At 41.6% G+C, this 10,471-nt stretch overlaps 2 protein-coding genes and 1 long non-coding RNA gene across 3 annotated transcripts in view; 2 read left to right on the top strand and 1 right to left on the bottom strand.

Annotated features, from left to right (window-relative positions):
• The window catches only part of LOC308107439 (deoxynucleoside triphosphate triphosphohydrolase SAMHD1-like), a gene marked incomplete at both ends in the record, with an annotated part of 2,327 nt that extends 97 nt beyond the window's left edge, over positions 1 to 2,230 (top strand). Inside the window, 7 exons of the mRNA XM_080459758.1 lie at positions 306 to 446; positions 536 to 636; positions 781 to 889; positions 978 to 1,069; positions 1,196 to 1,515; positions 1,974 to 2,089; positions 2,210 to 2,230. Of these exons, the coding sequence (XP_080315884.1) occupies positions 306 to 446; positions 536 to 636; positions 781 to 889; positions 978 to 1,069; positions 1,196 to 1,515; positions 1,974 to 2,089; positions 2,210 to 2,230 (900 nt within the window). The remainder of the gene's footprint in view (positions 1 to 305; positions 447 to 535; positions 637 to 780; positions 890 to 977; positions 1,070 to 1,195; positions 1,516 to 1,973; positions 2,090 to 2,209) is intronic.
• The window catches only part of LOC308107309 (claudin-4-like), a 143,416-nt gene that overhangs the window by 12,876 nt on the left and 120,069 nt on the right, over positions 1 to 10,471 (bottom strand). The window lies entirely within an intron of this gene.
• On the top strand, positions 2,710 to 4,545 carry LOC308107315. Its single transcript, XR_013935207.1, has 3 exons — positions 2,710 to 2,814; positions 3,336 to 3,485; positions 4,131 to 4,545. It is a non-coding gene; the product is annotated as an uncharacterized lncRNA (long non-coding RNA).

Raw genomic sequence — 10,471 nt, 5'->3', positions numbered from 1 at the left:
TATCAAATAATCAATTCTCAAACAAATATAGTATATTATAGATTCTTTTTTAACGACAAGTGAAGCAGCAATGTTTTCTGCATCGGCAGCCGAAACATGTCAGCAAGGTAAAAACATTCCTGCTTCACTTGTCGTTAAAAAAAGAAAGTATAATATACGTTTAAAAACAACAAAACGTCAATGAACATAAGTATAGTGCTGTAATGTCAGTGAGATAAATGCCAATAGGATAAAAGTTGTAGTCTGCCTATGAATATCAAGAAGTAAAAAAAACCTAATTTAACACTGGTCTGTGTAACTTATAGCATGAGGATGCGTCAGTGAGGCTGTTTGACCACTTGCTGAAAAAAAATGGTCTGGAAGCCGAGCTGAAGGAACATGGTTTAAAAGAAAAAGACCTGACTTTCATCAAGGAGATGATAAATCCAGTGGAAAATCAGAACAAGGTACTGGACCACTCTTGTACAAATATCATGAAATCAGTACACCTCTCCTGATCGTGTCTCATTTCATCATACTGGTGTTTCCTTCACAGTGGCCCTTTAAAGGTCGTTGCGAGGAAAAGTCTTTCCTGTATGAAATTGTGGCAAACAAACTGAATGGAATTGATGTGGACAAGTTTGACTACCTTGACAGGTGGAGCATGTTTCATACATTAATCAGTTTTTGACATTGAGAAGTGAACTATTGTCTTTTACTTCCACTGAAAAAGTAGAACATTGTAAAATTCACCCTCATACCAATTTCACTCATTCATATCCGAACTGTGTTTGATTTCAGAGACTGCCACCACTTGGGTCTCAAGAACACCTTTGACTATCGTCGCTTCTTCTTGCTTGCCAGGGTGTGTGAAGTGGAAGGAAGGAAACACATCTGTATGAGAGAGAAGGTGACAAATCCTGGTTTCTATTAACCTCCAAACAAATATTATTTCTCCTGAGATGCTGTGATTAAACTGTAGGCTGTGGTGTTGGCAGGATACGGGCAATCTGTACGACATGTTCTACTCAAGGTACAGTCTCCACAGAAGGGTCTACCAGCATAAAGTGACCAAAAATGTGGAAATGATGTAAGTGCCCTCCTTCTGTCAGCGTTTGTCTCTTGTTTGATATTGATCCTTTGCATTGCTTTGTGATTCTCCTCAGAATAGAACATGCAGTATAAACTTTAAGAAATGCTTTATCTGTTTACCCAGGATCACTGACGCCTTCAGAAGTGCCGATTCGGTTCCCAAATTATCCGAAGCCATCAAGGAAGAGGACGCCTTCAGAAGTGCCGATTCGGTTCCCAAATTATCCGAAGCCATCAAGGAAGAGGACGCCTTCAGAAGTGCCGATTCGGTTCCCAAATTATCCGAAGCCATCAAGGAAGAGGACGCCTTCAGAAGTGCCGATTCGGTTCCCAAATTATCCGAAGCCATCCAGGAAGAGGACGCCTTCAGAAGTGCCAATTCGGTTCTCAAATTATCCGAAGCCATCAAGGAAGAGAACATTGAGGATTACATCAAGCTGACAGGTCACTCGATGACAACGTTCAAAATATCAGTTGCAACATATCAACATTTCAAATTGTCCTTACATCACATCAGTTCTTTATTCCACACAGTCTGCTGTGTTTATAGGACTATTAGTAATACGTATTCATTTGGTAACTTGTTTCAAGATATTTGAAACCAAAATCCAAAATCCTCCCAAACACAGACTAAAGTGTGACAACCTATACTTTGCCTGAGTTCCGTTTAAATCTCTATTTCTATTGGCCTTTGTTGAATATTAATTACAAGCAGAAATGAAGCCATTCTTTTAAAATAAGTCACTGTAGGTTATGACGTTATGAGTATTGAAAAGTAAGTGTTTATCAAAATGTTTTATTTTTGACATGGAGGAGAAACTGTAAAAAGGCAACAGAAATGTGTTTTTCAATGGATTCACTATCATTAATGTGTCATTTTGACTTCCTATTTTGTCCTGTAGATGAAGTGTTTGGGAAAATCCTGCATTCTACCGATAAGGAGAACATGGTCGACGCGAGAGCGATACTGCAGAATGTCCACAAACGAAACCTGTACAAGTTTGTGGGTGAAGCCAAGGTGTGCTGTAATCTTATGTCTGTATTACATTATTCTTCAGGCAAAACTGACTTTCGGATGAACTACTAATATATGAAGATTGTGTTTTCATCCCCTTTGAAACTAAATCTCTTATAACAGCTGGCCAGACATTTACGGTAATATTAGCAAAATGATCAAATACTGATGAAAAAACCCCTACACTGTAGTGAGCTTGATGTACTTGTACCTTGTTACTCTGTGTTTCATGAATCAATGTCTTGTCCCACCTTTTCTCACTTATTCTTTTATCAACACAACAAAATGAACTAACCACAGGACATACCAGACGAGGAGGTAAGAATAAGAACAGAGTTCAGATTATAAACTAAAATTAACATTGTTACAGAGATGACTATGAAATGAATGGTCCCTCCTCTATCACACAGAAACAACGGCTGATCACTAAACTGAAAGAAATTCTTTTGCCTCCTGGCAGCCTTGAATTTCATGTGAGTTTTTGGATTATTTAATTTCACTCCACCATATTGAAATATTTGATTTTCTTCATCTTCATTTGATTTGTAAAATGTTGCCTTCTCCCAAGGAATAGTCTGCATGCTATTATAAATCAAACTTTTCATCCCCATTTTGTCTTCTAGACATTCAAGTTTGACTATGGGAAGGGAGACGCGGATCCTCTTGACAAAATGTATTTCTATCGAAAGGATAACCCAGAGACCGGATTCCTAATCCCAAGCGAGGAGGTGAATAAAACCAAAGAGACTAGAAAAGCTTTGTTCACAGTGAAGTGTCTGAACAAATTAATTTAATGAATCAATGAACTTTTGAGTTTTTTTTTTTTTTAATAAAATAGACAGACAGTAGATGGTTTAAAAAAAAAAAAAAGATCTAATTGCCCTTAATGTAAAGAGTTTGCTCACCACCGGTGAGTTACTTCACAGGTTAGAATTACTGTGTGAGGAGGGGACTAATGAGATCTCAGTTTTTAGATTTTTTTCAATTTATTTTCTTTTTCATTCAGCTGTCCAGTTTTTAGAGTTCAACACCCATGACGTGCTCAGCCACCTTTTCTGCCAAGTTCAGGACTTTATAATACAGAAGTCGTGTCCAATTAGGACACTATTGTGAAGAATGAACTTGATTCTCTTTCAATAAATGTTCAGTCATCATAAACGTGATGTGTCATTTTCATTCATTCATTCATTCATCCATCTATTTATTTATAACTCAATACTGGTACTGATGTCGTTGTCATTCCTTCCAGAGAAGCACTCTTCTCCCAGAACATTTTTGTGAGAAGAGGTTCAGAGTTTACTGGAAGAACACTGAGAACAACGACGAGGCAGAAGAAAAGCTGAAAAAAGCCAAGGAAAGATTTTTCACCTGGTTTCATCCTGATACTGTGGGAGCTCAGGTAATATTTTGATCTTGATTAATCATAGACTTTGGTAAGTTGGAGGTGATAAAATTAGAAAATAAAAGACGCGTCTGAGCTTGGGGTGAGTACACAACTTTGACATTTGAAGTTCAGAAATCCAACGTAAATAAAAATCATGTGCACACTACAGAAACATTTGAATCTGCACAAGGTCATATTGTTCTGTAAGAATTGTGTTTTCATGTATCTCCTAGCATCATATGTAATAAAATAATAATAATTCACTAATTCAAATCAAGAAGAGCACTGTCCATGCAGGTCAGTACAAGTCAAAGTGCTTCACAGATAATAGGCAAATAAATGCTTTTCTCTGCACGCACCTTAGACCGACCTGTCCTTAATGGTCATCATAGTTTATTGTAATGAGTTATTCTACTTTGTTATTCTCTTATGTAAATGTCAAACTTTATTTCTCACAAATGTGACATCAATACAACAAAATGAGTAATGTTTCAGTTTTCACAAAACTTCAAAAGGTTCTCTTTCCAATCACAGTAGAAATTATAGAGATCTGTTATCACCATTGGCGCAGCATAAAAAGCTGCTGCAAATCTGGTAAAACTGGATGATGTTCTTATTAATGCTGTCATCTTTATCTCTTCTTCTTTTCTTGAAATACAGACTGAAGATGAAACAATGAAGGGCAAAACTGAGTGAAAGGATACTCTGACACTTGGTACATGAAATGAAAATCACAAAACCATCATGTACAAACGTCACGTTCACTCTGATAGTCCCCCTTTTTTTTTCTATTTCTATGTTGCATGTTAAATCTTTCCAGAAGTCTGGTCAGCAGGTTGGTCCCCGGTCAATAAGAAATATGTCAGACTATAGACTGTATAGTCAGGTATGTTAATCAATCATCACTTTGCATCACGAGAGCATGAAAACTGAAAAATGAACGTGAGCAAAATAGGTAACCGAGTCTGATTGAGGATAAATTGTGGAGTGATGGTATATTAAACGTTTTTTGGTGTGTGATTTTAAGTTGTGTGACTTTATTGAAAGTAATTAAAGTTTGATCGGTTTTATGTTTGACATGATTACATGATTCTGCCCTGAAAGGTTTGAATTTGGTCTTGAAGGTTATTTTTCTTGTGTCTTTATTATTACTTTTGAATTATGTATCAGTGGTGGCATGTTTTACTTCAACACTTTAGTTAGAAGGATTCTGCACTAAATAAGGACTTTTAGGAATTTAGAATTGAAATCAGAGTAGAGATGAAGTTATGGGACTTTTATTCTTTGATCATTGAGTGAAAATGGATTGATAAAATGTTCTTACATCAGGGCTTCATCAGTGGTTGTAACTGTAATCATATTTAAGATGATTTTAATAAAAATGGTGTCTGGTCTAAATGAAATGTTGTGTATCCTGTGTGTAGTTAATGCAATAACACCATTCCTTTAATGATTAAAAATCAGCCAATGCAGAGCTGAGTTGTGACTGAGGCAACATTTACACGTGGCAGCAGGTTATTTACAAAAACGGATAGTTCTCACTCTTCAATTACAAAGAAAATCTTCATTTACCAAAAAATCTTCATTTACGCAAATGTGTCTAAAATCAGAATCTTGAAAAAACTAATTGTCACAAATGGCGCAAGTTATTTCATGTTCAGTGATAACGGCACACGGTTGGTTTATTTGGACTGATAAAGAAGCGGCGCTCCTCCTAAATGTGGCGGTAGAAGTTAACGTGAAAATAAGCAGCTTTCACTGAATCCATCTTGAGCGGTCAAACTGTAAACACAGCTTTCTCTTTCTTTCTTTCTTTCGTTCGTTCATTTTCCGATCGGTGGGAATGGTATGAACTGGTTGGAACCAGCTGATGGCGGTAGTGCAACTTAACAGATGCCAAGTAAAGAAGAAGAGAAACAGTCATCAGGGATGAAAAGGTTGCTGATGGGAGAGAGAGGGAGGCAGCCTCTGGCAAGGCGCAATGATTTCTATTCCTAGGGTCGCGTTTATTTTTAATCTGCTTAATTCGTAGTGCCTGCCTCTTTATGAGGTGAGGCGCTAAGATTACTATTCCTAGGAAATCAACAATTGTTCAAAAATCTTTCTGGCAGTTTTTTCGGCGCGTATCTAGTCCCGCACCGTTTGGAGCACGTACACAAAAACGCTCATCAAAATGTGCGGAAAATTCGGAAATGGTGTGCTATGACTTTTATAAGCGCCATGGCTAACGGTTTCAAAGCAGATGGGAACCAAAAAACAAAACAAATCCTCACTTTTCAATGCCAGGTCATGTCGCCATACTTTCAGCTTGAGACTTGATCTTGTCCTCTATCCAGAAGTGAAAACATGTTTTATACATCTCCACCCAATTTTACTCTGTGAGCCTTTAAGTTTGATAAAGCTTTCAGCCGTTTTTGGAGTTTTACATGGGTGTGTGTTGGAAAAGTTATAGAGTGGGGAGATTTTCGTTAGAGTGGGAGAAGCTGTCGACTTCCCCCAAAAAACAAGTCTCTCTCTCGTCGCCATGGTCACATTTCTTCCTCTATCTCATCATATTATACATCAAAACGTAGCTACAGGCCTTGTGCTTCTAACAAGGGGGTACTTTTGTCTGGGACATAAACGGGTTTCTCTAAAAAAATCCTTAATTGGCAGCAAGATTTCCTCCCATCGACTCTGTTGGGCCTAGACCACCAGACGCAGAACTTCGTATGGGGACACAAAGGGCCGCATGTTGACTCACACGGACTGGGCCCAAACACTTCCAACTTGCAGGACGAGCTGGAAAAGCCATGGAACAGTACTTTTTGTCCATCTTTTCTTCTTCTTGAAAGGGACCCGCACAGCTGCAACGGGACCCACAGCGTCCGCTGCCGCTCGTCTTATCTTCTACAGATAAGCTCAAAACACATAGCCGCCTTTAGCACCCGAACAGCTAACTTGTGCCGCTAACGACAGATCACCAGAGTTCTGACTGTATGTTCCGACATCCAGTTAGAACTCCGGCTCAGAACTGGACTGACAGCGTCGTCCGGTCGTCACGTGACCTCGGAAAGCGTCACCACAATCGCCATGGTAACGCTGCTTCGCGGAGCGCAACCAGGCTGCCATTTTGGCTCTTTGAAACCGCATCAGCGCAGCCATCTTGGATGAGGATCCCAACTCGTCCACCGGACGTTCGAGGCCATTACACCCACTCACATTGACCCGCGGACGTCTGCCTCCACCTGGTGGACGTTCAAGGTCATTACACCCATCACCCTCATTTTATTAATAAACGCCTGTTAGCTGAATTGAACGCTTCTTGGTGATTATTGTGTATTTATTGTTAACTCTTCACGGGGAGACAGAACATCGTTAAAACATGAGCTTCAATGCCAGCAATTGGAGCAGCGGGAGCGTGCACGTCTGGAGGAGCTCCGGGTCCCCCAGGAGGAGAGGCAGGAGGAACGGCGCCACTTGTTGTTGGTGAACACTTGTGATGTGCTAGAGGTCACCACTCGGACTGTGGTGTGAATTGAGCCGTATTTTGTGAGGAAAATGTTTGGAATGATAACTTGTTACAATTCAGATTATTGATTTGGTGTCAGAGGCTTTCAGAAAAACTTGGATTGGGGTTGTTAGCAGTGTGCTTTCTGAATTGTTTGGCTTGTAGATGGACAACAAGGGTGCAAAGATCAGTGTTGCAGATTAATTTCAGCCTGAAACAAGTAGAACAAGATATTGAAGGGCAAAAAAAATCAATAGTAACTCAGGTATCAGTAACACGTTTTAAAAAAAACACAAGACCAAACAGGTTCTTCAAATATATACAGCTCTATTTACAAACACTTCATGCATTTAGGAATTGCAGGAGTCCCTCTCTCACATCCATAACTTCCTCATCTGCACCCTGTCCCAGTGCCACCACAGGTTCAGCTACATCGCTTGCCTGCACAGTGTGGCTCCATTCGTTGCTGTACTCGTCTCCATGAGTCTCACAAATATTGTGCAGAGCACAACACGCCAGCACCATGGATTTTACCAAGCTGATGTCATTGTCGTTCCGCTTCAACAGGCAGCGCCACCTGCCTTTCAGCCTTCCAAATGCGTTCTCCACCACCACCCGAGCTCTGGAGATCTTCCTATTGTACACCTGCTGGCCTGCTGTCAGCCGCCCAGTGTCCGGGAAGGGTTTCATTAGCCAGCTCTGCAATGGGTAGGCGGAGTCACCCAGGATGTAGAAGCCTGCATCCACCCCGCCGATGTTGCTGGTGCATGCAGGGAAAAGGCAGCCACGGTCAACCAATTCCCAGAGGGTGGACAGTCTGCGAACACTGCCAGGCATCCCAGTGAACACACTCCAGAACAGACCCCTTCCATCCACAACTCCCTGAAGGATGATGGAGTGCCAGCCTTTCCGGGTGAAGTAATCACAGTGGCAGTCCTGTGGTGCCAAAATGGGAATATGTGACCCATCTATTGCCCCAACACACTGCGGAAGACCCACCTGCTCTGGAAGTAGGCTGCCATTTCCTGCAGCTTTTCCTTGTCTGGAAATTTGATGTGCTCAGGAACCAAGAACTGACCAGCAGTGTCACAAAAGTCCTGCACACACCGACACACAGTGGTCTTGCTGACACCAAATAGATGGCCAATGCTGCGATAGTCAGCATTAGTTGCAAGTTTCCACACAGCAATGGCAACTCTTTTGGTTAGAGGGACACACACACGTAAGCTTGTGTCACGCCTCTCCATCGCCGGACACACTCTCCCACACAAGTAGCGAAAGGTCTCTTCAGACATCCGGACATTCTGGACCCACTGTGTGCTTGTGAAGCCAGGCACTATCTACTCCCACCAGTCGTTGCTTCGGGGGAAAGCCCAACTTGTAGGCCTGTGGCAGTGTTGTCGCAGCACTGCCTGGATGGCCTGGTAGATATAACAGCACATTTATACACATTTAAACATAATTAAAAGCCAGTGGGAAATTACACTAAGAAAATTGGAAACACTTTTAAAATAATAAAAAAGCCTAGTATGAGGCTTCCCCTTTTTGGTAACACATAATCTGAAGAATTATGAATTACAGGTGAAATTTATCTCTTCACAATAACTGTACAATAAAGTAAAGTAAGTACAAATGGCTTCTGCAGCGGTAAAACAACTGCTAGTAGTAACTACTGAAAAAACATAAAAATTTTTATGAAGGTGACATTTTCATGGCTGATTAATCATGAGGTGCATTTTAGACATGTAATGGAGGAAAAACTACAGATAATCGCTGCCAAACGTAATGGGTTGAAAGTAAAAGTATGCTCTATATTTTCACTGAAGTAAAGTACAGTTACCCAGTTGCGTCGCCTTTTTCTTCTCCTCTCCCGCAGTCGTCTCTCCCCTTCCCATCTCTCCTCCTCGCGTTTCTCCTGCTGGCGTCTCTCCTGCTCACGACTGTCCTTCTCGGAGCTCTCCTCATCTAATGCCTGGAGCCTTCTCTGCAAAACAGCTTGTCTCTGTTTTGCAAGTGTTGGGCTGAAGATTCCAGTGAACTCCTCCAGAAGTTTCTCTGACTGAGGAGAATCACCAGGAACAGTGAACAGGCCATAAAACAGCAGGGGAGCGAGCCAGTTTTACGACCCTCCAGGTCGACAGCCAATGAGGATGATCGAACCCGACCCAAACACCACAGGGGTCCGAAATTCAAGCCATGGTGAAACTTTTCCAACCAATTCTCTCGGCTTCTCAATCTGACCATCGAGGGAGAGACATGTCTCTCCTACCTCAGGATGGTATAGAGAGCACCCAACTTCCAACAAAAGAAACACCAAGACCAGCCCGCTGGACGAGCAGGACCCAGTTTGGACTACATCTTCTGTTTTCCTCTATTTTTCCTGTTTTTGGGGGATTCTGGAGACCAGAGCCATCGTCTGTTCTCCAAAATCACCCTCTCAGCTGTCTACTCATGCAGATGAAGCCAAGCCTCTGAATTCAGACCCGGTAACAACCAGTTACCACAGCCTCCCAGAACCAACAGCACCAAACCACGGAGGGTGAGAGCTTTTGTCTGGGCAGAGATATTGTTAGAATGATGTTCTGTTGAAAATGCAATGTGTTTCAATGTGCCGCTGATAAGGCCGCAGCATCGCATATGTTTGTGTTCAAGCGCACCAACCAAATCCAGGACTCTGGTTTTCCACCTCAGAACCAGAGGTCCAAGTGAGCTCCAGGCCCACTGGGAGCTCTGTGTGGAGGAACCACGGTTCAGAACCGAGCGTCGTCAGAATTCTCTGTCGTTCTCTTCTCTCCCCCTCTTTCACTAACCCGCAGCTACGCGCCCCCCCCCCCCCCCCCCTTAACTGATCAAGATAAGCTCACACAGACAACTGCATGTAACACCCAAGTGTTACCTGCTGCAAGTGCACATCTGTTCGATCACAAGAGTTCTAACTGCAGGTCCTGACCTCCACTTAGGACACCGGCACTCAGAACCGGGCCAACAGAACCGCCCGTTCGTTACGCCCTCGGTAGACTGCCTCGCTCCGAGACCGCCCTCGCGCATGCGCGCTCGACGGACGTCTTGTTTATCTGGCCGCTAAGCAACCGCCGCGTCCCCAGAAAGAGCGAGTCAAACGCCTCTAGTGGTCACGCTGGTCATTGCAATCCCTCTCACACTCACACTTATGCAGAAATATTAACTAACTTAAATAAACTTTTTACGAACGAGACTGATATTTTGGTATTAGCTATTTCCAGTTTATCTGGTGGTGCCCCAATTTATTATTAATACATAAATAACAAATTTATGCAAATTAATAATTTTCTTTAATTAATAAATAATTTTTGATAATTTATTCTTTTTTTTTCTAGTAATTACTCAATTACTTTAGGAGTTGTTAATGAGTAAATGACCGTTTACTTCCATTAATAATTTCAATTTTTCATAAATTACTTCCAGTGATTTATTACTTTCAGTAATCTATTACTTGCAGTAATTTAATGCTAATAACCGACCATAAATCCCA

This window comes from Lipophrys pholis, assembly GCF_963383615.2.
Source record: "Lipophrys pholis genome assembly, chromosome: 3".
Classification (NCBI taxonomy): domain Eukaryota; kingdom Metazoa; phylum Chordata; class Actinopteri; order Blenniiformes; family Blenniidae; genus Lipophrys; species Lipophrys pholis.
Note: the sequence above shows the minus strand (reverse complement) of the source record. Positions and strands in the feature narration are given on the sequence as shown.